Source organism: Sturnus vulgaris, chromosome 5 (genome assembly GCF_052056855.1).
Source record: "Sturnus vulgaris isolate bStuVul1 chromosome 5, bStuVul1.hap1, whole genome shotgun sequence".
NCBI lineage: Eukaryota > Metazoa > Chordata > Aves > Passeriformes > Sturnidae > Sturnus > Sturnus vulgaris.
Genome location: NC_142247.1, coordinates 6,267,388 through 6,295,342, shown reverse-complemented (window position 1 = coordinate 6,295,342; position 27,955 = coordinate 6,267,388). Strand labels below are relative to the sequence as shown.

General features: G+C 41.6%; 1 protein-coding gene across 2 annotated transcripts; it reads right to left on the bottom strand.

Moving 5' to 3' along the window:
* Positions 1 to 87: 87 nt before the first annotated feature.
* Positions 88 to 27,955, bottom strand: DYRK4 (dual specificity tyrosine phosphorylation regulated kinase 4). 2 transcript variants are annotated; one of them, XM_014869932.2, is made up of 15 exons: positions 27,938 to 27,955; positions 17,167 to 17,308; positions 13,479 to 13,562; positions 11,986 to 12,135; positions 10,758 to 10,893; positions 9,438 to 9,601; positions 8,942 to 9,078; positions 7,977 to 8,117; positions 6,243 to 6,381; positions 4,023 to 4,104; positions 3,148 to 3,320; positions 2,532 to 2,592; positions 1,845 to 1,974; positions 991 to 1,136; positions 88 to 562 (listed from the first exon to the last, which is right to left on the bottom strand). In XM_014869932.2, exons 2-15 carry the CDS (start codon positions 17,188 to 17,190, stop codon positions 336 to 338), a joined length of 1,794 nt encoding a protein of 597 aa, XP_014725418.1. In that variant the 5' UTR covers positions 17,191 to 17,308; positions 27,938 to 27,955; the 3' UTR covers positions 88 to 335. The 2 variants fall into 2 exon arrangements, with proteins under 2 accessions (XP_014725418.1, XP_014725419.1); XM_014869933.2 differs by lacking the exon at positions 27,938 to 27,955 and having other exon boundaries at positions 17,167 to 17,547.

Genomic DNA, 27,955 nt, shown 5'->3' with positions numbered 1-27,955 from the left:
TTCAGTCAACACATCTGTTCTTAGATCCAGGAAAATATAAAATTCAAAAGTCTGTTATGACACCAAGAATAAGCCACTCTCCACCTCTACAGTCTCCATTTTATTGCTGCTGGTTGTGAAGAATCTCTGATCACAAGGATGTAGATGAGGAAAAGGAATGGTTTTCAAATTCTGTTTTGGTTGACTAGGTGATTTCAGGGTAAAAAGAACATTAAATATACTTACAATATGCACAGCCCATGAACAGACAGATATAGCTTATATTCCTGAGTACAAATAATACCTACAAAATACACTAGGTATGCAACTGAGCCAATCATAGCTTGTGCTGAGTGTTACTTAATTGGTGGGAAAAAAAGAGAAGTTTTTGGAAGAGCTCTTTCACCACTGTCTTCTGCCTGATCATATTTAATAGGCTTTTCCATGTGGTTTTCCAAATATTTCTCTGGAATAGCATGCTTCCTTGTGTTCTGCACATCACTTTCTGCTGTGCCTGTGAAGGGAGTCAGCCTGTCAGCCAGTTCACTTCTCACTCTGTCAGCTGCATTTTTCCAGAGATTCTCTGCAACAATAAATCATGTAAATGAGAGGTTAAGACTGCAGACTCTTAACAGCAGGTAAAACACAGGATTGACACAAACTCCCAGCAAATCAGGTGAAAGTTTTGTCTGGGATCTTGCAAACCCCACTGTTGCACTCTTTTGCTCTGAAAGTGGCATGCAGTATGATGTCAGATACTGTTTTGCTTTCAGGAGGGAAAAGGGCTTTCCATGTGAATCTTTAGCACTTCCAATCTTGCAGGCAGCTGAACTAAAACATAAGGCATGCAGTTCTACACAAGTGAGGAATGGTGCCTTTTCCCATCCTGTTTCAGTGGTCATCCATTATCTCCACACTTTCACGTGCCCTTACTCCAGGCAGGTGACAGTAAACACAAAAAAACCCCAAACACTTATAAATGCACTTAGTTCTGAGGTAGCACATGCTTACGAATAGTCTCTCTCCTATTTTCCAGTGCAGAGAAGGAGCCATCACTCATCTTCCTTGGAGCCTGTGTTTTCCGGAATATTTTTGGCTCCTGGATCCACGCGTGTTTCATCGCTTCATCAGGAGTCATGCGCAGGGAAGGCTCCCACCTTAAATCCACGGGAGACAAATCATTATTCAACTATTTCTATCTGAAAATTAATACACAAGGCAAAAGATTCAGCCTTGCCTTTTGGAAGTCAGGTCATGAGGAACATTTTTTTGAAATAAAATAATTTTACCTTTTTATCCCAAAACCATGGAAAAATCTTATGTTATCTCCATCCTTTGAAGCCTATTTACACCAGCACTGTGCTGATCAAACCCTCTGCAGCATCAAAATATTTTTAATACGTAGTTCCTGGTTCTAATAGGGTAGAGACCCAAAATTCCTTGTTTAAGGTTTGGTTTTTTTGCTCCACTGAAATAATTTTCTGAAAATCCTGATTCAGCCAGAAAAATGGATCAATGATTCACACAGACTCAGCAAACAGAGAACACTGAAAGCAACCTTCTTGTGAAACAGAGTGGGATGATTTTTTCTTCCCTTCCCATGTAACCACAAGTTAGCAGTTCCTTTAGAATTTCTTTAGCAAAGTGCTATTGAACTGCTAGAAAGAAATCTGAAGTCACTGCTAAAGAAGACATAGCAAAGTGTCAATAGTAATAGTTATACAAATGATGCCATGTGGAAAACAAAAACCCAAAACACCCCACCAAAAATTAAAAGCCAAACATAACAGATATAAAGATTTTAAAGGCAGAAAAGAATGAAAGCAAAGTCAAAACAAGCTTATTGTGTACAGCATTGAACTCACATTAAGCATCCTTTCAAAAAGTCCAAGAAACCAGCATCATGGGTGTTCAGTACTGTGCTCAGATCCTTGGAGTCTGGGCATCTCTTTTTCCCCTTGCTGTTAGTTACGGATTTAGGAAAACCTTTGGAATCTTAAAAAAACAACAGACAACCTCAAGAAAATTACATTTAAAATCTTCACTAAACACTTTAAAAAGTTGCATAAACAGTATCCATTATACAATTATACTGTTTGTATACATACAAACAGTATCTGCCATCCCACTAACTCCAGTTTTTGCCTCATTGGATTGATAATCTGCCAGAATTGTGACAAGCAGGACTGGTTACATCCTAAAGACTACATTCTATACTTGGTTGGTTTTTCCAAACCCAAATTTTACACAGAGAAATGAACAATGAAAATTAGTTCCCAGAGCCCACTGCATTCCTCTCAACAACAATATTTTTAAGGAGCAACTTCTCTATCACTTTGGCAATTAGAGGCTCATAAAACATGAAGAGCAGAGCTCCAGGTTTGTTTATAGGCCTCATTTTATCTTTTTGCTTTTTTTCCATGCCTCTTCCTGGAAGTATTTTTATCAGCTAGGAACTTGCTAAAGATCTCTGACCCTACTTTCTACCAGTGCTATTAGTGATTAACTACCAGGGAGGGATCCAGAAAGGGCAAATACTAAGAAGAAATTACCAAAGAATGTTCGCCTCCTTGATGCAGCCTGGATAAAATCAGCTGGTGGAAGGCCCAATACCTTCATAGGAAATGAATTCATAGAGTTACTCCTCATTTCATAAAGATACACAACAAGCATCACGTGAGATGTGGCATTTTGCCCTCCTTGTGAAAGGAAGCTGAATGTTGCAGTTTACTGTGAAATGTCTGCAAAATATTTCCTCTTATTGTGGAGGGAATTAAGGGGTTCCTGTACACGTCTTTGTATCAAAAATAGCATGGCCAGCAGAACTAGAGCAGGGATTGTCCTTCTCTCCATGGCACTAGTGAGGCCACAGCTCAAATCCTGTGTCCAGTTCTAGGCCTGCACTTCAGGAAGGACATGGAGGGGCTGGAGCACTTCCAGAGAAGGGAATGGAGCTGGAGCACAAGTCTGATGAGGGGAAGCTGAGGGAGCTGGAGGAACTCAGCCTGGAGGAAAAGAAGCTCGGGGGGGGCCCTCCCGGCTCAAAGAGCCATTTGGCTGGATTAAACCTCCCTCTGAAAGGCTGCAGCCAATCATATTTCATTATTATTTGAGGTTTCTGATTGTACAGTTTATCAAATAGTTATGCAAACCAATCCCAAAAGTTACCTCCATGATGCAGGCAAGTTGGTCAGCTTCATTTTCCCCTGGGAACAGTGGATAGCCTGTGTAAAGCTCTGCTATGATACAGCCCAAGCTCCACATATCAACAGCCATAGCATAAGGATGACCAAGAATCACCTCAGGGGAGCGATAAAAGCGGCTCTGAACATAGGTGTACACTGGATCAAAAATTAGACAAGCAGCAAAATATCACAATTAGGACTGAAATGTCAATTGCAGACTTCACAGAAAAGTGGCATATGTTCAGGAATCATAGATCTGTCTATCCACAGATAGCTCACATAGGCTCTGGAAATATTTTCTAATCCCATCCAAGAAGTAATGGGTGATACACTTTCCACTGTTAGAAGTTGTTCTTCAACAAGTTTCACTGAAGGAAATTGTTCTACTAGTGCTGTGATTCAGCTAATCCATGCTCACTTTCCTATTTGGAGGTGTTCCATTTGCATCAATCAACAGTTCCTAAATTAAAAACACAGTTCCCATTTCCCTATGGTATTTGTACAAACAGTACCAATTATAATTTAACTGTCTCAGAGAAAGGCTCTCTGAACCTGACAAACCTCTTGATAAGTGTAATATTTGGTTATCCTCTTAAGTTTGTTCCAGCTAACCACTCCTGAAAGTGCAATTCTGATTTCAACAGGAGTAGAGAAGCTGATCAGGCTTGGGACAAAGAAAAAGAACGTTAATATCTTACTTGTCTTGACCAGTATTTGCTCCACCAGTGGCTGAACAGTGTTCTAATTAGGGACATAGGTCAATATATTAGCCCAATCCAAGAAATAGGTTTTTTCCATATTATTTAAAATTAAGAAAGCTTATTAAGAAAATTACATCAACTTGACTTTTCTGCAAACCTCTTTGGTCTTCATAGCAGCTTGATCCAAAATCAATAACTTTGACTGAGCCTTGCCCATTGTGGTATAATAGTATGTTCTCCTAAAAAGAAAAGAAAAAAAAAAAAAGAAAAAAAAAGAAAAAAAATCACAAGGAAAAGAGGGGTTTAGCACCATATTAAATTAGTGAACACTTGGAAAAAAAATCAGAGTGCAAATCACAGTCACGCTTCTCTGCATAATGAGAGCTTCAAAATTCGACCTCTTTTGGAAGGCAATTGCTAACACGAGAAGGCAGCCAATAATGTGCAATTGTGCAAAGCAGAGAGGAGATTTAGAAAGGTACCCAGGCTGCAGGTGAGCCAGTGAGCTCCCAAAACTCAAGGCTGCTATCTAGTAAAAGCCAAATTGCACCCGCCTTTGTGCTGTGTTGAATGAACCAGAACCATCCTTTTGTAAGCACAGAAAGCCCCGGGCACATGAAGGAACCACACTCCACAGTTCTTCCCTGCATTGCTTGCTCCAGACTGTGTCAGCCCAGCCCTCTCCACCTGTGTGATGCACAGGTGTCAAGGGACAGATAAACGGATGAGGCAAGGTCCTATGGATTCTTAGCTCGGTGCAGATAGGTACAGCACTGGGTTCCTGCAATACCAGCTGGAGAAGTGATCTTTATACAGCCAGGTCAGGGATATGTGTTCTCATGAGCAAACACAGCCTTCAGCTCTCCTCTGCAGAACTGAGTTTTATCCTCATTAAAAGTCTGTCTAAATGAAGGATTTCCTTCTCCACTCCTCAGGAGACAGATGGTTACCTTTATCAACCAGTTTTACAGTGATGGTATGTCAGGGTTTTGGAGGACTGAACACTTCCCAGGTGGGTGCCACATAATGATGAAGTGGTTTCCTGGGTAGTTAGCTCATAAGGAAATGCTTCATGTGCCAGGAAGGAGAAGCTGCTACTGGTGAAAGCCAAGGCAAGCACTGACTTCCACAATCCGGGTCTGGTAAGAGAAGCAGCATCCCCTCTCTGCAGCTTGATATCCCTTCGTGCTCATGCTAGGACTCAGTCTCTAATACTAAATCCCTCACAATGCAAGGGAGCTGATCAAAGCTGGAGAACCAGGATCGACTGGAAAACCAGACTTTGGAGGCAGTGATTGCCTAGCAAAAAAGCTAGACAAACTCTATATTCTACCTTGTGTTGAGAAATATCATAGGAGGCAGATGGGATAACAGATGTGAGTTTCAGGCAACATAAATTCATGAAACTGTATAATTGTTGAATGAGAATAAAATTGTCTTTTAGTTAACTCACTACATTTTCACTAATATGTTGCTCTGTTTAAGTACAGGCTAACACTAATTACTGCTGCCAACGTCACTCCTCGTCAGTGGCTGCCTGGAAACACTTCCCATTGGGCTAATTGTTTTTGATTCAGATATTTGGGTTATCTTGTAAGCCTCTCTTCTCACTGCAAATTGGTCTGGCAAAGATATTGGCAAGACAACAGGTACAGACAGGATGTGACTTCTCAGAATTCTGAATCAAGATACATTTAGCAAAGTGAGAACAGAATTTTATCCCTAGCATTTTTACCTGAGAACTTATTTCTTTATTGCTTCATTTGCCCTTTTGAAAAGGAAATCAAGAGAAACTTTCACCTGAAGTGAAAATAGAATTAAATACTTCAGAAATCTCAGAAAATTGCAAAAATTTATATTTAGGGCTTAAGGAGAATGGAAATGTTTCACCTAGCATGAATGCCTAGCAGATACAGCAGATGGAACTGGATGACAGATGTTCCTCCAGAAACAGATGAACACCCTAAATACTGTTCCACAGAACCCCTTTGCCATTTACTAGGCTACTTAATTTTATAGTTATGCCTAAGAAATTAGACTTAACAGGATAACTTGAAACAAGCTGTCTTGTGAATACTCCTCACATTACAATGTCCCTCATCTTGAAATACTTAATTTTACAAGTACTTCTCTTTTTCTCTAAGCAAAAAGTCATTACCTGAATTTGATTCATATTTGCATACATTTTGGCAACCAATAATCTCATTAATGCTTCAGCGAATGAGCTGAATCAATTGTAATAATCAGTTGACTGCAGCATGAACATAATCTGAAATAAATTACAGCCTCTGTACAAACATCATACTCAAGCAATAAAGACTAGGATAAGCTCATTTATGCTGTGCAGAATACCAGGTGATGAAATGATTGTACTTACAGGCTTCAGATCACAGTGAATGATTCTTTCCTGGTAGAGCACTTGTAAACACCTCAGCACACACCGAGTGAAGTGGCGAATCAAAGACAGGCTGAAGCCTTGGAAATTGTTCTTTTTGATCAGCTCATACAAATTTATTCTGTGGGGGAGGAAGAAGCAGCAGACAGAATACAGATAAGAGATTGGGGAATTTATTTTTAAAGGCATGATTAGTTTCCAGTGCATTAAGAGCTTGTCTTCCCACATGGAGGACTCATGCAGAGGAAAATGACAGCTATTTTCCTCCCTGAGAATGATGCTCTGCATGTGATAGGCACAAACACCTCCCAGATCTAAAGCAGATGTCAAATCAGTGAACTTGCTTGCTAAACTCTCTGCTGTTAAGCAGCTGTGCTGATTTTCACCAAGAAAAATACTCATTGAGTAATCAATAAATTTTTTTTCTGTCTCCTTTTGCTGTCATTTCTCTTTGCTTTGGCATCTTGAGTAAATAATTTCTGTCTAAAGGTTTGTAACCAGCAGTAACTATTTCTAGATAACCCTCCCATCAAATCAGGTCTCATTAGGTTTTTATATCCCTCCTGTGACCATCACATCTTAGCAACTTCCAGTAGCCTGGAGAAGAGAAGGCTCTGGAAGATCTCATTGCAGCTTTCCAGTGCCTTAAGTGGCTTATAAAAAGGAGGAGGAGAGATTTTTGATAGCAATAGGACAAGGGGCAATGATTACAAACTGGAAAAGGAGTAGGTTTAGATTGGATATTAGGAATAAATTCTTCCCTGTGAGAGGAGTCCTCAGCACTAGCACAAGTCTGCAAGGACATGACCAACTGGAGCTTTCTGCCTTCCCCACTGGAATGTCCACTGGTGGCAGGCACGTCCCATTCCTTTGGAATTAAAGTTGCCAAGACTTAAAGGAAAAGATCACAAATCAAAGGCTTTTCATGGTATTTTAAAGGCAATGAAAATTTTAGCAGACAAACATTTTTCTATGACAACCAGTCTTCAACTCCTCTGTAGAAAGCTAAAGATAGTGGCTATCCCATTTCCCTGTGTTTCCATAGCAGCTTTCAGAAAAGACTGGTCTGTGTCTTCCCTGGAGTCACCTCTTACCCTGTGTGCCTGTAAGTGACAGACTCACATGCAGCAGCACAAGGGATTTAGGTTTCTTTGGGGTCAAGCTGTCCATATGATGCTGAATCTTCAGCAGGGGCTGTAGCACATGCAGCAACGAGGTTTTTATTCTAAGGGCTGGGGAAGTGTGGGTAGCCTGGATAATTCCAGTATGATTCCCTGACTACAAGGAGGCTGATGAATAAAATGATCAGACTTCTCCAAAATTCCTCCAGAATTCCTCCTAAGTTGCCCTGCAGCAAAGATTGATAAACAGCAAGATGTAGTTTTATTTTTAAATTATTTGATATTATTCATATTTATATACCCTGAAGTTTACCAGTCCTGAATTTACTCTTTTCCTCACAGGTCTTTCGGGGAAGAAGACTTCAACACCCAGCACAGAAAATAAGGGTTGGATCATGTCATTGCCCGTGTGAAGTCTGAACGTGGCCTTTTTCAGTTCACCTTGGGTGATCAAAGGCTCAGTTATGCAGTCTGTATTTAGACAGTGTTCCTTTCTAGCTGCCAATTCTTCTGAAGAAGACATAAAAATTAAATCTTGTAAGGCACAAGAGCTACAATTCTCCTCAAGGCATGTGTAAAGGAAAATGTACTTTACCCCAGCAGTTCAAAGGAGATACAGAAGTGATTGCGAAAGTAGAAATATTCCTTCATGTGGATGATATTGTGAGTATCATCTTTGTCTTTCTTCAGCAGAGCATCAAGGATCTTCACTTCTACCAAAGCCTGGCTGTGAAATCTGAAATATCACACGACATCGGAATGGTGACAACTCAGGGTAGCATTTCTATTTCTGCAAATGCTACAAACACCACGAGCTTACTGTAACATCAGCAGGTGGGCCAATTATTAAAATGTTTCAAAATTAGTGTTTAACAGGGTTGAATGATTTCTTACAGTTGATTCCTAGCCTAAATGCACTGGCCTTACATAACACTTCAGGGTACCTAGTTTGTCTTGTCAGAAGCACGTTTCCAATGAGCATCCAGACTAAAATCCTGGTGCTCTCAAGTCTACAGGAAAGCTTCACTTTCCTTGAACAGGGCCATGTTTCACACCTACCACAGCCAGACAGTGGGCTTTGAAAAGCATCTTTACACTTAGTGTTCACTGAGGGGGAAAATGGAACAGCTGAACATCTGTTTCACTGACTCTGCTTCAAGCTCAAAAATTTGTAACCAGCCACTTAACAGGAACAGGTTTCTTAGGGCTACAGTGTAGAATTTTTGATGTTCAAGCAAGTGATGGCTGCCTTCCAGCATATTCATGTGGTTTTGGAGCCTTGTCCCAACTCTCAGTCCTGCACAGCTGGTTACCTGGGTTGTGTATTCACTGTGCAACAGATAGAGAGACTTCCGTGTGAGCCTACAGAAACTGTGCTTGCTTTCCTAGGCTGTCTCTCCTCTGGGTCCAGGCCAGCTCCTGACATCCTCTTTCCTCACTCTGCCCTCACTGTGTTTAATGAATGTACAGGAAGTTTGATTTGGATTTGTTCACGTTGTCATAGTTTGCCTTTATATAACAGGAATGATTGTACTGGTTTAAAGTCAGCAGATATCTCACCTTTTCTTATTCCTTATTATTTTCAATGCCACTAACTCATTGGTTTTGTGATCCAAGCATTTGGCCACCTGCCCAAACGACCCTTTCCCAATGACCTCCAAGACTTCATAGCGGTAGGCAATGTGGTCATGCAAAACCTTCAAAAGAACACAAGGAGTTCAGATTCAAAGAGTACAGCAAAGACCAGGCTTCCCAGTAGCTCGTGTGTGTGAGAGTCTGCTGTCCATGACAGATGATGGGTTAGCTGCAGGTGAAGTCTAAATCAAATAAGGGTAACAAGGAAAATCCCAAGTGATGCTTCCATAGCCCACCTACCTTGTATCAACCCTGCATGACATACGAAGTGAATTCTCCCCTGAGCTTTAAAGTGCATTGTCTTCACTATGTGAATATTTATCTTCTAGAAACAACATTTATCTCACAGACAACACTTAAGAGTTGACATAAAACCACTACAAATGTCCTGAGTTCAAAATATCATAAGTTTTCCACTTACCTTTAAGTAGGAACCATGCTCATCATCATAACAATTATTATTCTGCGTTTCAGGCAAACCTTCAATCTTTTTAGCTTCCAGGCCAAGAAACCAGAGCTCTGTATAATTGAAAATTTCTTTTTGCTCATAGACTGTTAACTGGTTTCTAAAATTTTTCAAGGCTTCTAAATCAGAAAACAAGAACATAAAACCAAAAATCAATATAATGTCAGAAACCTGATGGCAAAGTGCTTTTACAATGGAACATTTCACAGTAGAGCACATCACTTTGAACAGGATATTGAGAAAAGCTGTTAGAGTTCCCTTCCAACTACGATTTCTCTGCTTCCACAGTTTCATACAAATTTCTATTTTTTTTCTGGCTTGCAGTATTAAGTTCAATAAAGCATTCATCATCTGTCAGCAAGACTTTTAAGAGAGTTTAGGTAAAAATTATTTAATTGTGAGGGAAGTTATGTATATAGATGTTTTTGAAAAATCCCATCTGTTGTCTTATCTGCTTCCTCAGGCTCCATAATTCACATGAAAAGTTACATTTTTATTGGTTTGATTGCCATACTTATAAAATGTCAGTAATGTCTAGTCAACCAAAGCTTTCAAGTACTCATTTTTCTCATGAAAATCATCAAGCTCAGATGCCTGAGGTTAGGAATTAAACAGAGCCCAAATCTGCTTTTCTCCTAGTTCTGATTCTTCTTGCATAAAATTTCAGCTGCCCTAACACCTCCACTCCCATCATTTAAATCTGGATATATATTCAGACAGGAGCATTATAAATCAATGTGTTGCATGCATGTGTGGGTGTTTTGTTAAACAGTGGCAGATCTTCATCCAGCAATGCAGGGATGCTAAATCATTTCAAAGCAAAAGGCCACTACTTTTTTTTCCCCTAGACTCCTTCTAGAAATAGATTAACTCTGTCAAGAAACTTTCTAGATCTGAGAACTCCCAAAATGCAGTTTAGCCCACATCAATAAAATGGGACACAGCCACAAGGAAGTGGGAAAGGATTTTATCCCTGTAATGAATATTGCTGTCACCTACCTCTCCTAAGTCTTAGACAAATAAACATTTTTATACTCCATGTTTCTCTTCTGTATTTGTGTAAGTCAAATCATTCTCCTATTAGGTATCTCCCCAAACTGGATAATTAGAAATCACTGAGTCCCATCCCTATTGCTGTGCTCTTAATTGTTAAATATTTCAGCAGCCATTGAGCATGGCTCCTCTGGTCCCCGAGTGTCCTGACTGTACCCACTCCTCATCTGTGCAGGCACCCTGTCACTCCAGTCCTTTCAGTTTATTCCAAGGATATTCTACCTGAAGCTGTCATAGGCAGTTTGACCCCGATGCTGGTGCTCTCCAGTTCAGATGGTTTTGTATGGACTCTGGTATCACTCTCAGGAACACTGTCTGGAAGGTTAAATTGGGGGAAATTGCCTTGAGTTCCATTTTCCTGCCAAGCAGAAAAAAAAAATTTAAAAATTAAAAACTGCTATATTCACAGAGAAAAAGCTGCAATATATTTATTTTGGATTGGTTGAATAATCTCTATGTCAGTTTTATGCTGAGAGAGAACAAGCAAGCTTGGGCACCAGAACACCCTGCTTATTCAGACAGCAAATTCTGACAAAAGCACTAAAGGCTGTTGAACCATGGAAGGATAAATCTCTGTAAATGAGAGATGAAAGTTGATCTTCCAGATTCATTCAGTATATGGACTCTCTAGAAATGCTGCACCAATGCTGCACCACTCAACACCAATGCTGGTCAGCCTTGGAGGGCTGTGGAACAATTCCTCTTGGAAAGCATTCCATACCAAGTGAAAGACACGAAGTTGATTTGGAATAACCAGTAGGGATATGCCAACAAATGGTATATGAATGACTTGATTGTCTTCTCTGATGAAGTGACTGGATTGGCCAGTGGGAGAAAAGCAGTGCCTGCCTTGAGCAGGGCCTGTGACACTGGAGCCCGGTGAGTGGGAGATGGACTTGATAAAGGGATCATAATGTGAGCAGCCTGCTCCAAGTTTGCTCTGATTATAGTGAGAGGTTGGGCCAGATGTCCTTCAGAGGTCTCTTCCAACCTAAATGATGCCTTTATTTATTTCTCATCCTTTGAGAAAGTCCTTTTAGAAGTGGGGGCTGGATGGAGACCAAAAAAAAAAAAAGGTTCAGTGTCAGAAGGGTACCAAAGCCATATTCAAAAACCAGCACATGGTTGCCAAGACAAGGACAACTCTGGTGATGGGATATGGACTAACAAGTAGGCAAGCTTGGTCCACCATGTCCTTGCAAGAAGACCTGACTGACATCACTTCAATACAAGTATCTTGGTGCCTGTGGGGTTTGAGTTAAGGATGTGTGCAAGTAAAAATGGATTCTTTTCAAAACGAAACATCTTTCCATACTTGTCTCTAATTCTTTCTTTCTTTCTCCCCCCACTTACACACTTTTGACACTTTGCCACTGACACTCTCTCAGTGGCACTTAGAGAGAGGCTGGTTCACCAGGCAAATGAGATATTCAGGAGATTTATAACTCACCTGAAGAGAGGGGAGGACACTCTTCAAGCTCTTATTTGCTATTTGAGGCAGGCTGCTCTCAAAGGGGAGAGGGTTTGCAGTGTCTGCAGCCAGACCATGCTTCACTTGACCTTCCAGATGTGGGAGGGAAAGGACACCACGACTGACTCTCTAAATAGAAAGCACAAGGAAATGTCACATAACGACCTAGCAAGCAGTTCTGTGCCACACCAAGGAACACTGGAGGGATTGAAATACTCGGAAAATGTGTGTGGTTCGCTTCTGACACCTAAAGGCAAAGGGGAAATGAGCAGATGCTAAGGCAGCTCCAGCTGTATTAATGGGCAGCAGGAGGTTGTCCGGGTAATCCAGCACAGTTTAGGGAATGAGATTCCTCACAAGAACACTCCCATCCAGCATCAGAGCAGCGACTGCTTCAGCTGCAAAGGGTGGTTGTGATTGGAAGTCCAGCGGCCATTCCAGGCAGCAGGACTCCTGTGAGTGGGGAAAATAAAGCCCAAATAGGGTAATAAGTAGGCATGAAGTGTCAATGGCAGAAAATATCATCAGCTATTCCCAGTGGCTGAAGAGAAACTGGGACTGGACTGCTGCCAAACACCAGGGGTGGACACAGTGGGAAGTCTTCCCTGCACTGGTTTCTCTGTATTTCCTTCCCCCTCATTTCCTATGGAGCTCGATTTGACTGGATCCCTTTTTTGCACTCGTTATTAGTGAGGAAAAGGCAAGCTTTCAGTAAACTCTGCTTAAAAATAAACGCTTCTGCTCATTCAAATAATCCAGGATTACTAGTCCTTCCTAACTTCTCCCATTTATTATTTGCAAAACACTTATCTATCATTTACTAATTACAGTCAGTCATTTAAGGACACAATTTTATGAAGGTCTTGTATGTCTTTTATCAATGTCTTCAATATCTCAAGTCAGAGACATCACATTTAACAGAAAAAAAACTCTTTCAAGTAGACTATTTCTTTGGTAAAAAAAATTTTAAAATATTTGAAATAGATCAACTATGCACTGTGAAATGCAGAACAAGTTTCAGAGAGCTAAAGCTACAACCCACATAAACCTGTGACATTTTTCTCCTCAGGGAAGCATAGAAACATATTTGGCAAGCTTTTGACAACAAATGTGAGGTTTGATATTTTCTCAAAAAGCAAAGGAGCAATGCTCTCAAGCCAATGAACTTCAATGAGTAGGTTTTTTATTCCAATACTATGGAATAGCCTTTAAAACCTCAGAACTGGGATTCCAGTGGACTTTTCCTAATAGCTTCAAGAAACAAAAGTGATTTGATAGAAAAAATGCCTCAAATGCTACTGAACACAGCAAAACCAAAATACTTGCAGGCATTTGAGACAGTCAAAGTCACAAGGGAAATGGAAGAGGACAGAGAATAGAGGACTTGCCTCCGCCCATATTCATTTATTATATGAGATCACTTAAAAAGCAAGCATTCAGGTATTTTTGAAGCCAGCTGAAGAGTCACATACCTGATGGAAGACTCTGTTAGAGCCCAGATGATCCCTCTCTTGAACAGTCAGCTGAGACTGAGAAAAAGCATCCACATGGGAAGACTGCAAACATGAAACAAGGCTTTAATAAAAACTACTCTGGAGGAAAAAAATTATGGAATCCCTGCATGGTTTCTGTGTTTCCCTCCTTTGTGGCAGTGCCTGTGCCAACACAGAGTGTGAGAGAGGGCCACAAATCTGCTGAAAACATGTTACACTCTGGCAATGCCTCTCTCAGTTGAACAGCTGTTTTGTGGGCTGGGGCAGAGACAGTTAATTTTGTTATTATGCCTCTCAGATGCTTGGTGTGCCCCTGTGCTCAGACAAGGGGAAGGGGGCCCTCTGCCATCCCTAAATATGTACTTGGAAGCTGGTAGTGAGTTTGCTTGGAAGGACAGCTTTAAACTGCCTCACGATGTAGATTGTGAGCCCATACATTGCTAAAAGCAGCAGTAAACTGATTCAGCTTGTGGTACAGATTTTATAAAAACAAAATTAGGGTTTAAATTTACTGAAATATAGAAAAAACCCATTAGCTCCAATGGGAAGAGAGTATTAGCAATAAATACAAAAAAAAAAAACCCATGGGGAAAGCACTAAGCAGCTCACCATTTTAAAGAGTTTGGTGGTGCTTTCAGTAGTTTTTTAATAAACATGCTAAGTAGCATTGTACATTTCTGCTCAGTAACAAACTGCAATGAAATGAAGAAATCTTTAGGATAATTTAGACCATGAAAACTCTGTGGCTAAAGTAGATTGAAGCTCTGCTCTACAGGCTGGAGTGAACCCACTGGGTTTGGTCCAAAGGGCTCCAGAAAGAGTCTGAGCCTGGAAGAAGCAGGGACAACTCAGATTAGATGCTGCACCTGTGCCAATACACTGCAGATAGCCACATAGACACATAGATATAGACACACATAAATATATATAAGCTGTAGTGGGTGAGGGATGCTCACATGCAAACTGACACACACACACACACACACACACTGTGACCTTGATATAGGCAGGGCACATCAGCCTTGCTACAAACAGGGAGATCAAACTGAACATACCTTGACAATGGCTCTGGCATATCCTGCCCTGAACAGAAACCCATACTGGTTTGGGTTGGAAGGGACCTTAAAAACCAAGCAGCTTCCACCAGACCAGGTTGCTCAGAGCTCCAGGCATCCAGAGCCTCTGTTAGACAACCTGTGCCAGGGTCTCACCACCCTCACATACAATAATTTCTTTCTCATATCCCATCTAAACCTGTTCTCTGTCAGTGTGAAGCCATTCCTCCCTTGTCCTGTTGCTCCAGGTCCTTGTCAAGAGTCTCTCTCCATCTTTCCTGTGGGTTCCCTTCAGGCACTGGAGGGCCACAATGGGTTCACCCCAAAGCCTTCCCTTCCCAGGCTGAACTATCCCAATTATCCCAGCCTTTCCTCACAGCAGAGCTGCTCCATCCCTCTGATCATCTTGATGGCCTCCTCTTGACTGACTCCAAAGACTGTGGCATATCCATCCTTACACACACACTTAGATTAGAGACTCTAAAAGACCTCTCCAAACTAAATATAGAAATAAAACTCTGTGTAGTGATCTACTTGACCACATGGAGGAAATGCTGCCCTTTGACAGACTGAGCTATCTCACCATCAGCCAGGAAGACACCACTCAAGTTGGGCAGACCAGCTTGAAAAAACAGTGTTCTGTGTGTGCTCTTCCTGTTCACAAGAGAATAAACAAACCCTTCTGCAGGGGCAAATTTCAGATCAAGAACAAACTGAGAACATCTCTGACTTGAGATGAAGGATCATGGGTGGCTGTGAAGCACAGGAGAATGGCAAGAAGTACTAAAACCTGTCTTTGCTGGACACAGTAATCCCCATCTTTGGAACTGGAGATCATGCAGCCAGGGTTAAGGGATGATATGCTGTAAATCCAAAATATTCCCAGTACCAGCACAGCAAATGCCACAGAAGAGGGCCACTAGACTAGTGCATCCTGAACAGCAATGTCCTAGAGCACAACAGTTTGCCCAGAGCACCAAATACCCTTGTATGAATTTCTTAGATGATAATTCCATGGAAGACTCAGTGCCAGAGTATTTTTCCAGACAAACTACAAACAGTCTTCTCATGTAATCTATCTATCTTGCATTTCACAGGACAATCACACTTGTTATGAAGGTGAGTATGGGATACACATTCAAAACACTAATTATATCAGCCCAGTTCTTAGTATGACTATTAATTTTAGTTCATGTTATACTTTTTCCTCACACTTCATCCATACTTCATTCCCAGAAAGCCATCATTTTCAGTTTCTAGAGCTGATTAAAATGTTACATTTCATTTAAATGCAGTTTCTTAACTGCTTCGTGCTTTTCTACCTACAAGTCAATACAAAGCCAGGATTTTATAAAGAAAAAGCTATCACTGAAAAGCAAGGAAATAATGACTTCACATACCTGTGCAGACTGCAGAATCTTCACTCCAAAATGGCATTTTATTTCTTAGCAATACTTTTCAAAAGCTAGGCAGTTATATCTATATTACTAAGTTTTTTTTAAAGTAGATTTACTAACATAGCATGAAAAATTCAAAAAACATCTTTAAAACTGAGCAAAAGCTAAGGAAGAGGGTGAGTGAGCTTCAAGATATGCTGTCAGAATTTGCAATCCATTTAATTTCCATTCAGTGGGGGAAGATTAACAAGATTTTGAGGTGGACATTTCTCAGTGCAAAAGCTAAACTAGTCCATGCCTTTTATTAACCATGGAAATCTGTGATCCTCTTTGTTCCCCTTTCTCAAAACCTACTTACTAAGGATTTACTGCACTTTAGGAAATTTATTCAATAAAAAAAAAAATCAATAAGTGATCAACCTTCATAAAATTCCCCCAAAGGGGTAAATAACAGACTTATATTTGTAGAAAAACTGATCTGAGCCTACACCAGTCCTGCTGGTGGCTGAATGAGGAGCAGGTGGATTTACTGGACAATCCACCCAGTGGCTTTATTTGATGGTCTTGATCCAGGTAATCCAGCAGAGCTGCTCTAGCAAAACCCTGCCCTATGGGCTCTGCTGCTGAGCTGTTGTGGCTGAGTTCATTCTGGCAGATGCACTCCAAAGAAAAACTGCATTATTATGTTATTATTCCACTCCATTTCATTCCTGGCTTCCTTGCTCCTGTGGGACTCAGCCTTGTCCTACAGCTCCAATGCTGCAATCCCAGATTATCATCTCCTGCTATTCCAGCCCTTCAAATCCTGGATCACCTTGCTCATTCCCGGTACCACCAAGGACCAAGAACAAGGACCTCATCCACCACTTAGCCCACAGTCACAAAGTTTTAGGTTTACAGCATTCTATAAAATCAGACATCATGACACTTGCATAATTCTCAAAATATCAAGAGTATTTTTTCAGTACCACGTTAACCATAGAAATCATAAATGCATTAAAATCTTAGAAACTTTTAAATACACAACTACATAAAATAAAGACTCCATTGTCTCCTCATTCACATAAACATTCTTTTCCCTCTGTTCTCAACAGTGAATGAAGCCTGTAGAATATATGGTACAACACAGGTCCTAAATCATGCAACACATGAAAAAGCCATAGCAAATACACTCTCTCACTCAAAATACAGTAGGAACACAAACATTTTCCCCACCTTGTCAACTATTTCTGTCAGCATTACTGCGAGAGCTGTTAAGTGCAGGATAGGAGCAGTTTATTCCATTCAGCGAAGGCATTTCAGGAAGCCCACCTTCATCTAGTCAGAGCATAGCAGGAGCAGTTCCATGCACAGTGCCCTGAGCAGAAAAAAATGGATAATGCTTCTGCTTAGCTTCAGATTTAAATCTTTCTCCCGGAAATATGCCAGTGACTATTAGCTGCTCTAGTATTCTTTTGGTGGCCATCTGTTCCCTTTCTCAGCCTCCTTCTAGCCAAATATAATTTTCCATATTTATCATGGCAAGTCAGTAATAAGAAAGACAAATATAACAGGATTGGCTGTTCTCCTTGTCATCTCAGTCTGTTCTTTCTCACTGAGCTCATGTGCTTGCGAAATCAAAAAACACTTGAACTTGGATTTTGTCAAAATTTGTCACAGCGACCTTGCTATACAGTGAGCAAAATCTCTTCAACATGACTGACAGACTGGAAAATGAAAATTAATTAATTCCTCAAGGGCTGGTTTCTTGTTGGGCATTATACATCAATTAATGAGGACCAAACTGTGGCACCTTGGTCTGTAGTTCTTGAGGGCACTGGTGTAGAGCTGCTCTGCAGGATAATGAGTGTGTGGATAATGAGATAGAGCTTAGCTGCCCTCCTGTCTTTCCTCTTCCTCCTTTGGATGCTGTGCATGTGTGATGGGGCATTGATGGAAGTATCCCTACTCCCCAGCTGTCTTAGGGGAATATCTAAAGCAAAAATACAGTGTGGTCTCCTCCTTCATACAGCCAAAGAATGGCATGTTCCCTGCTGGTCTGAAATCTGTCAACAACCCAGAATAGTTCTACTTTCACTCATAAACCAGGGTCTTCAAGGAGGAAATACATGCTCACCCACTGAAGGCTGCTGCTCTTACAGATGCTGCTGGAATGGTCAAAAGACAGAGTTATTCCTTTGCACCCATAGTGGTCTCTGCAAAACCTTTCCTGATGTAATTGCTGGGCTGCACCTTCCTGAAAGGCACATTGCTCCCACTTCCATCACTCCCACTTTTCCATTCATCCAAGCTTGGAAGCCCTCTAAGCAACAAATCCTGCCCAGTATAATAAACCTCACGTGCAAGAGAAACTTCTCATTTTCTCACCAAATAACCACTCAGGCTGTCATACCAGCAGGGGACACATGCAGATCATAGAGTCCCAGATGGCTGGGGCTGGAAGGGGACCTTAAAGATCATCTCTTTCCAACCCCCTGCCATGGGCAGGGACACCTTCCACTATCCCAGGTTGCTCAGAGCCCCATCCAGCCTGGCCTTGGACACTGCCAGGGATGGGGCAGCCACAGCTTCTCTGGGCAACCAGGGCTTCACCACCCTCACAGGAAAGAATTTCTGCCCAAAATCCCATCTAAACCCTCGGTGGGAATCTATTCCCCTGTCCTGTCACTCCAGGCCCTTGTCAATAGACTCTCTCCATTAGCAGTCCCAGGATAATCTCCACAGAAAGGAGTGAAATACAGATCTGCCCATGTTTCAGCCATTCCCCATTTAGAAGAACATCCTCTATTTTCTTTATTCCCTTTCTTTGCAATGTTTTCTCACTTCCTTATTTTACTACATTCTTGTAAACGTACTCAAATTTGCTGTGATAAGTCACGCAGGACTAAACACAACCTTCAGGATCATTCTTTTGTAATATCTGAAGAGGACCAACTAATTGTTGATGACATAAGACATTGAATACAGTTTTCTCCTCCATTCTCAACATTACTCTCAAAGCAAGAGAAACTCTCCAGGATTCTTACAAAGTTTCAGTCATGCTACATTGAAATACAAAGCAGTACATAAAACACTTCAGCTATAAATTTCAAAGCAGTTTTTTTAATTTTGAAGGAAAGATTTACGATCTTTGTAACTATTTTTTTACAATTATCTACTTCTGAAAGACATTTAATTAAAGGAGCTAAGTGAAATAGTACATAAATTCCTTATGGATGTGATGGCTGCCTGTGGTCATCACACAGACAACATTGTTAACAAATTTGTAAGTTTGGCAACAACTCTGTGAAGTAGAATAGTATTAGTGGTAAAGAAAATGAATGAGTTTTCCCTGCAAAAAAAAACCCCTTGCATCATGGAGCAGGAAGAGGATTAATTCCATCTTAGCTAAACATGCAAGGTAAACAAATTCCCTGTGGAAGCACCCCAGTCTTTTTATTGGCTTGTCTTGAGAAGGAGCCTGTTCCAATAATGTAGAGTACTTTTATATCCCTAGAAATAGATTAGATTAATTCTACTATTTTCAGCATTTACTCTGCTACTCCTGCACTTCAATCTTCCCGATCTGAGCGAGGGCAAAAAGCACAGAGGAACAAAGAACTGAGCCCTATCTCAGTGCTGTGGCCTCCATCCAGGCTCAAGCAGTGACACATGAACATCCAATGCTGCCACTGCAGGCTGAACCAGGGAAGATAAACACCAAATTCCCAATGTGAGTGGTGTTGACATAAAACTTCATAAACCACTCCTGCTCTATTTGCTCTAATAAAGAACAGAAGTATGCTTTCTGTTTTTTGCAAAATCAGTGCAAAGGGAATGGAAGATTTAAGGTTTTGCATACATTTACTTGGGCAAAGAACCCACCAGATGAACCAATCAGTGCAAGTCTGATAGAAATAGAAAAGCCAGTCATGGGTTCTGGCTCCTTTAGAATGTTTTTTCCACAGAAGAGTGCAAAATCTTGGGCTAAGATAACGTCAAGATTCTAACATTCAAATTACTTGCTAGTAAATTGGCTCTTTAAAGTTTATTAACAATTCCTATCACACTTAAGATCTGCTCTCTCCTAGCAAACAAGAAAAAAAAAAAATCACAACGCTGTTTGTTCTAAATATGCTCAAAAACTGGATAAGAATCATGAATGCAATTTTATATAGGAGGGAATTAAGGCACTGTGTTGCTAAGGATGCAATTGCCAGAACCTTTTGAGATAATTCCTAACATCTGAGTAAGCGTCCTTGACTGAATTCAAATAGAGTTTGGAGACATGGGGATTTTCCAAAGAGCTCTCTGATTGTATAAAGCCAAAAGGACCTCAGCAACATCATAATTTCTAGAAAACAGACTGGGCAAAGAAATGACAGCCCAGAAATCAGGGCTCCAACTGATTTTTCTAATGCATCAATCTGTTCTCAGGACTATTCCAAGAACAGAAAATATGGTTATTCCCGGACTCAGAAACTGAAGAGGAATCACATGAGAAGCAGGAATTGGACATGAACCAGATAAGCTGATGGAAATCAAATGAGGTGCACAGATAAAATGTAGGTCTAGATATATTGAAAAGTCATAGGCAAAAAACCCTATCCAAGTTTGATAGGTAAATATATCATAGAATCACAGAATATCCTGAGTTGAAAGGGACCCACAAGGATCATCCAGTCCAACTCCTGGCTCTGCACAGATGCCCCAACAATCCCACCCTGTGCATCCCTGACAGTTCTGTCCAAACACTCCTGGAGCTCCGGCAGCCTTGGGGCTGTGACCATTCCCTGGGGAGCCTGTTCAGTGCCCCACAACCCTCTTTTCCCAATATCCACCCTAACCTTCCCCTGACACAGCTCCAGCCATTCCCCGGGTCCTGTCCCTGGTCACACAGAGCACAGATCAGAGCCTGTCCCTCCTCTTCCCCTCGTGAGGAAGCTGCTGTGAGCTCTGACCTCACTCTGCTCTTCTCCAGCTGAACAGATCAAGTGTCCTCAGCTGCTCCTTGTGTGGCCTCACTTGCAGGCCCTCCACTATCTCCATGTCCCTCCTTTGGACACTCTCTAGCAGCTTTACATCTTTCTTATATTCTGGCACACAAAACCAAACACAATATTCAAGGTGAGACTGACCCAGAGCAGAGCAGGACAATCCCCTCGCTGGCCCTGGTAAGACCATGATGGAAAAGGATTTTTGTCTTGCTTGCCAAACCCTGAAAGCTTTGCAAGAACTTCCCTTCAAGAAAGAACTCCACCTATTTCTCTCAATGTGCAGGTGAAACGTGGGGAGCACCTGTGTTATCCCTGTGCTGCCTGGAAGTGGAAGCTGGAGGCCAATCCAGGAGAACCAAGGCCTCTCAGTCCTTGTGTAGTTCATAATTACAGTTACTAAATACCTCCCCAAATCCTACTGGCATTACACATCCACCTGTGCATTCAGATATGCTTCCTAAATAATGCCCTTTGAGGAGGAAAACCAGGGAAATCATTTCCCAACCTCATCACCTCAGAGGAGTTACACTGCATGAAATCAGTACCTCAGCAACAAACGACCTCTCATAGTGATTTTTCTCCAGAAAGTCACTTCAATGCATCAAAGCATCAATGTCAGTTTTAAACTTAGAAACACAGTTTTTATAATGTAGGACTTTTGAGTTCAGAGTAATGCAGTTCACTGTATTTCTACAGAGCATTTTTTTTCCTCCAAAATAAAAAATAGTCCAACTGTCTACAATATACATAAGTTTTTAAAATAAAACAAAGCTTTTCACTTAAACCTAAAGATCATTCTGAAATCTTGTACAGAACCTTAGGTCCTCTGAGAGCCTATAAATTAATTATTTGCTTACTATTTATGCAGAAACCTGTAAGATACCCCTGTAATTTAGAAATGTTAATGTCTTATCTTTGCTGACAAGAGCAATGATACTGCTCTCAGTAAAAGTTGCCATCATAAAATCATAACTTCATAGAGTATCCTGAGCTGGAAGGGACCCACAAGGATCACTGAAGCTCTGCACAGGACAGTCTCAAGAATCACACATCTTAATTCTGCTTCTCCAAAGAAATTCAACTTACGGTTAATGCAATAAAAATATCATATGGAATTGATGGCAGGTGGTAAAACAGACTAAACTACCTTCATTCTGTTTATTTTCAGTTCCTCACAGCAGGTATGTCACAACCTAATACAGACATTTCTACATCAAACAATAAAAAAATGCCAACCATTATTACCTTAGGCTGGACTCTTTTACTCCTTCTCACTTGTAAACAAGAGTTACTGAAGAAGCTGAAATCACAGCAGCTCTCACTGCTCCTTTCTTGCTTTTCCCACAATGACAAAGCTCCATGTTTTAAATCTGTCTCCATTAAATTGCTCTCTTTGTGATTTAAATCTGACACTGCAGTTAAGCTGATCCAACCTGTGCCCCTCTGTGAATAAAAGCTGGAGCTGATTGATGATTTTTAGGGTGAGCTTGCTGGAATCAAGTCCCAGCTTCTTTTACCATGTTCCCCAGCAAGGACACAAACCAAATTGAGCTAAACTGGGAAGCTGATGCTCTATGAAATCTTTGAGGAATTTACACCAGCACAACATGTTTGTCAATTAGGCTCAGCAGCATTGCAAACCCATCCCTTGGGGTGCCTCCTTTGCTTTGCTTTCCTTCCTTCTGTTTTTTAATTATTTTTCAAAGACACAGCTGCAGCTTTAGCTCACCTGCTCTGAACATGAGCTGCCTAGTAAGGGTAAATCCCAGGTAATTCCCAGTGTTATTGAGAATCTCAGCAGTGTCCCTGAGCACCATACTCACGGCTCCCTCTTAGCACTCAGAACTCTTGACAATCTTGGAATGAGCGTTTCTAGGTAGTCCTGTCTCTATTTACACCCTAATCCTCTATGGATCCCTTAGATATTCCATCAGCAAACGCCTGCAGCTGGAGCAGCCTCAGCTTAGAATATTAAAGGAACCAAGCTCAGCAGTCTTTTATTCAAGTATTCCTGACAGACTCCATAGGGAAATATCTAATACTTAGTCACAAATTTCTTAATTTTCTTTACTTTTCTTATGAGAATGATAAAGCAATTCTTATTTTTAAAAAATGCAGACAAGAATTGTACTAAAGTGAAAGAAAAACTTTTTTAAAACAGAAGAGCAATACCAGCCTTAAAACAATAAAGCCACAGTGGATTTGGAATAAAAAAAAACAAACTTAAAGAAATCTTTAAATCAGCTTTTCTTTTTTAATCGTGGCATCATAGATTGGCATGGGTTGGAAGGAACCTCAAAGACCATCCAGTTCCATCCCCCTGCCATGGACAGGGACACCTGCCACTATCTCAGGTTGCTCCAACAACCAGTGGCTTTGGACACTGCCAGGGATGAGGCAGCCACAGCTTCTCTGGGAAACCTGTGCCAGGGCTTCACCACCCTCACAGGGAACAATTTCTTCCTCATATCCCATCTCACCCTGTTTTCTGTCAGTGTGAGGCCATTGCCCCTTGTCCTGTCACTCCAGGCCCTTGTCAAGAGTCTCTCTCCATCTTTCCTGTGGGCTCCCTTCAGGCACTGGAAGGCCACAATGAGGTCACCCCAAAGCCTTCTCCTCTCCAGGCTGAACAATCCCAATTCCCTCAGCTTTTTCCCACAGGGGGAAAACCAGTTTAACATAAAAGTGCCAGTGAACCATTTAATAAAAAAGGCATATGACAAATGTAATCAGAACAAGTAGATAACTACAGGAATGAACTTCAGCTCTGCAAGTGAACTGCCTAATTCTTACCAGAAAAAGGAAAAAAAACCAACTAAATAACACCAAATAAAAAAGGAAGTAAGTCTGTGGCTTCCAGACACTCTGAATTAAGCTCATGAAAGAAATCACCTCCCTCTCCAAACCTCACCTCGCTTACAACCTCACAACAGCAATTACACATTGCAGTAATTATGTCAAGACAGACTGGACTGGCATCACCACCAGTCCTTCATTAGAAAACTTTTCATACCTTCTTTCTGACAACTCTGAGTCCTCCCCTTACAGGCAGCTCCACACAGCTGTGACTTCTTCTCTCCTCTCTGCATGACTGGCTAAACCTCACCCTGTCTGTCCCTTGCACAACCATACATCCTTTACCTCCTCACAGCACAGCCAGCAGATTCCATCCCAACCTGCAGCACACTCTGGGTCTAACTCAAACTATAACTGTAGCCAGCTAACCCACTCTTTTCTAATAGCCATCCTCATTGGGCAAGCACAGATGTTCCCACTCCTCAGTGATCAGTAGAGCTGTAATTCATTGGGAGAGATTGCCTTCTACCCGATCCTTTCAACCTATCTGCCACAATTACATAGCTCCTACTAAAAAAAATAAAAGGACAGTACTACCCATAGGCTTTTGAACAGAATTAAAAACAGATCTATAGATTACATGGACATATGCAAAGACAGGATGCAACTTCCAGGCACATCCCCGTGCCTACATTTTCCTCTAGACCAGCTCTGGGTGAATGGCTCTGTCCTCTTGAAAGGGCTGCATTTAAAGCCCAGGGATTTTGTTTAGGGAGGCTGGACGCCTTCTGCTGGAATCTACTTTTAGCTCTTGCAAGATGTCTACATTTAGCTGCACAGGCCAAAATCCAATTTTCAGGAATGCTGCAGGCACTTGGGCATATCAGGAATGCAGGTGCATGCCTGGTGCAGTGCCTTGCTGCTGTCCACTTCTTCCCACCTCCAGCCAGTGGAGAGCACTGGAAACCCCTGGGATTCAGGTTGCTGTCTGCATTTCACATGATGTGTGCTCAGATTTGTCTTGAATAACATGCTTGGCCTCTTTTTCTCCACCCAGCCACTCCTCACAGGACTCACTCTTTCTCAGTATCTACATACGCTGAATTTTAATACAATAATCTCAACATATCTACAATAAATGGGCCAAAAAGTCCATGCCTGGCACATGTGCATTGCTGTCATTAATTAAATGGTAGATTTCAAGTGTCTATTTTGTCTCACTTCCTCTTTAGGGAGGAGGAATTTGTCAGAAATCATCCCCCAATGGTGTTCAAGAAAAATATCTATTTATAAAAAAGAGCTTTCCTATTACTTGTAGAAAATATTTTAATACTACTCTGTTAATGTGCATTATAAATTTTCAGAATATTAGGGAGATTTCAAAGGAGAACTGTTTCATACACATTACTGTAGAAAGAATAAGTAGAATTAAAGTAGAGGATCTCAAGGAGTGGCTTCAAATCTAAACAATTCTGTGAGTGTGATATTGCTGTGTCACTCTCACCATACCATCCCTGTGTTTTCAGCTGTGGTACCACAGCCTTTTCTCACTCTTTGCACAACAATACTCACTTTACACCCTGTGTAAGACCTCCCTGCATGTTCAGCTACAGAGTGCAAACTAATGTCATCATCAGGACAGTAATAAATCAGATCACATGTTAACAAATGCAGAATTTGCTCAAAAATCCAGTTTTTCCTTTGCACAGAAGAAATGAACAGTGTACAGAGGAGCTACTGCAGTATGTGCTGGGTAACATGTCTCAGGAATGATATGGATGAAAATTTGGGAGGTAGGCAGTGTTCCCACTTAGGAACAGGCTGTGATGTGTGGAGAACAGAATGCTTCCCGTCAACTTCAATAACACACTTCCCCACTCTTTTGGGAGCAGCTGGAAAAATCTGCCTCCAAATTTCTTTGGCAAGAAAGATGAATCAAAGCAAATGAGGAAAGGGGAAGGAGGAGCTGATCTCAGACAAGATCCAAAGGGGACACAGCTCAGCAGGGAATGTGTTCTCCATTATCACTTATTATTGCAACCTCACTGGGACTAATGAAGGTACAAGGCACAAAGGTGATGGATGAGGAAAATGAGACTTTATTCCATACACAACCCCCCACCCAAATCAGATGTGTAAAGCACATCTCCTACTGGCCATGATTCTTCTTAAAATGATCATTTCCAAACTATTCAGTGCTACATTTCTCTGTTGCTGGTTTGAATGTTCCCAGGATCTTTGGCAGCTCTTCACATTTGCAGTTCCTCTGCAGGTAACCTAACTGCAGCCAACTCTGGGTAAATATATCTCATCTGCCTTTGATTTATGGGCAAGATTCAGCCTTCCTAGAACAGGCTTTGTGCAGGTGGAAGTGCAGGTGGAATGGGTGGGAGCACTAGAACCCATCCACGTGGCAGGAAAATGAGCTTAAAAGAGTTTCACTTAATGATCTTTCTCTCAAGCAAAACAGCTGGCCTGCCTTCCCAAAACCTGGCAGTAGTTTCATGGTTACATCTCCACAGCCATGTGAACATAGCCAAAGGAACTGAGAATTGGGTTCTACCTAAAATCACTGCAGGACTTTTAGATGTTACCAGATATTATTTACAAGAGCATGGAGTGACAGGACAAGGGGGAAAGGATTAAAATTGAAAGAGAGTAGGTTTAGATTACATATTATGAAGAAATTCTTTCCTGTGAGGATGGTGATGTGTACTAAAACTCTGTGTCCATGTGTGGGAGGACAGAGCATGTTCACCATAATACTCAAAGAATCAAAGAATCATGGAATAGTTAGGGTTGGAAGTGTCCTTAAAGCCCATCCAGTTCCACTCCCCTCCCATAGGCATGGACACCTTCCACTATCCCAGGGTGCTCCAAGGCTTGGCCTTGGACACTTCCAGGGATGAGGCAGCCACAGTTTCTCTGGGCAACTTGTGCCAGGGCCTCACCATTCTCACAGGGACAGTGATTGCACCACCTTCCTGTTTAGCCCATGCCAATGTCCAATCATCCTTCCTGTGAAGAATTTTTTCCTGAAAACTGGCCAACTGCTGCCTATTTTCAATACAGGGAAGCATTCTAAGTATTCTAAGCTCCTGGGGAGTTCCATTTATGCCTCCATATTCTTGAGTCTATGCAGTTCTCCTAACTTTGTTGTCCTGAATGCATCCCTTTTCCTGTCTTAGATATGCTGGGGATGATCATGGAATCCCAGAAAAAAAAAGGTGAGACTGGAAGGGACCACAGAGGGTCATCTTGCTCCAGCAGGGCCATTCTGGAGCACAGGGCACAGGATTGTGTCCAGATGGCTCTGGAATGTCCCCAGTGGGGAGACTCCACAACCTCTCTGGACAATCTGTTCAGGGCTCAGTCCCTGCCCAGGACAGAAGTTGTGCCTCCTGTCAGTGGAGCCCCCTGGGCTCAGTCCCTGCCCGTGGCTCTGGTGCCATTGCTGGGCCCTGCTCGGAGCCCTCCCTGCACACAGGGACACCCAGGGCTGAGGGCCCCTCTCAGCTGGGGCTCCTCTCCAGCCTGGACAGCCCCAGCTCCCTCAGCCTTTCCCTGGCACAGATGCTCCAGGCCCTGAATCATCTCTGCAGCCTCTGCTGGCCCCAGTCCAGGAGCTCCCTGTCCCTCCTGTCCCACGGAGCCCAGGACTGGACACAGCTGTCCAGATGTGCCACACAGGGCTGAGTAAGATTTGCCCATTCTTACAGTTTTGACTTACAGGCAACTCTGTTCCTATGAAATCATGACAGAGACTCTGAGGCAGATGAACACCACTCACAAATTGCATCAACATGACTTTTAGCCAGGGAAGGGGTAACTTATGCTCGAAAAAAATTATAGCAAACATCTGGAAAAGAACTGTATGCAAAGCTTATAACTGAATTAGATAATGCAAGAAATACCTACTAACATTATAAGTCACTACGAAAATGTATTAGAGTGAGACTGTTTTGTTGATAATACTTGAAGAAAGTAAAGATGGTTAAGGCTTATTAAATTCCATTTTGTTTTCCTGTTCTTGATATTTTGCTCACACTTTTCATCTGACCCTTTGATACACAAACACTTGGCAAATACAAGTGATAGCCACATAGCTCTACTGCACTGGAATGATAACTTGATGTTATTATGCCCTCTAATGTTGACTTCCTACATAGTTACAGACTTTTAACATTCTAAAAAATATGCACCTATCTACTAACCTTTATGCTGGGATGGGG

What these genes read in the sequence shown, in the direction of transcription:
- DYRK4 (XM_014869932.2), bottom strand. Translation starts at nt 17,190, where the DNA reads ATGCTGACAGAAATAGTTGACAAG. An exon ending in TGACAGAAATAGTTGACAAG is followed by an intron (nt 13,563 to 17,166) that starts GTGGGGAAAATG and finishes TCATGTTTGCAG; the next exon opens with TCTTCCCATGTGGATGCTTT. An exon ending in AACTTGCCTGCATCATGGAG is followed by an intron (nt 2,593 to 3,147) that starts GTAACTTTTGGG and finishes TTTCCTATGAAG; the next exon opens with GTATTGGGCCTTCCACCAGC.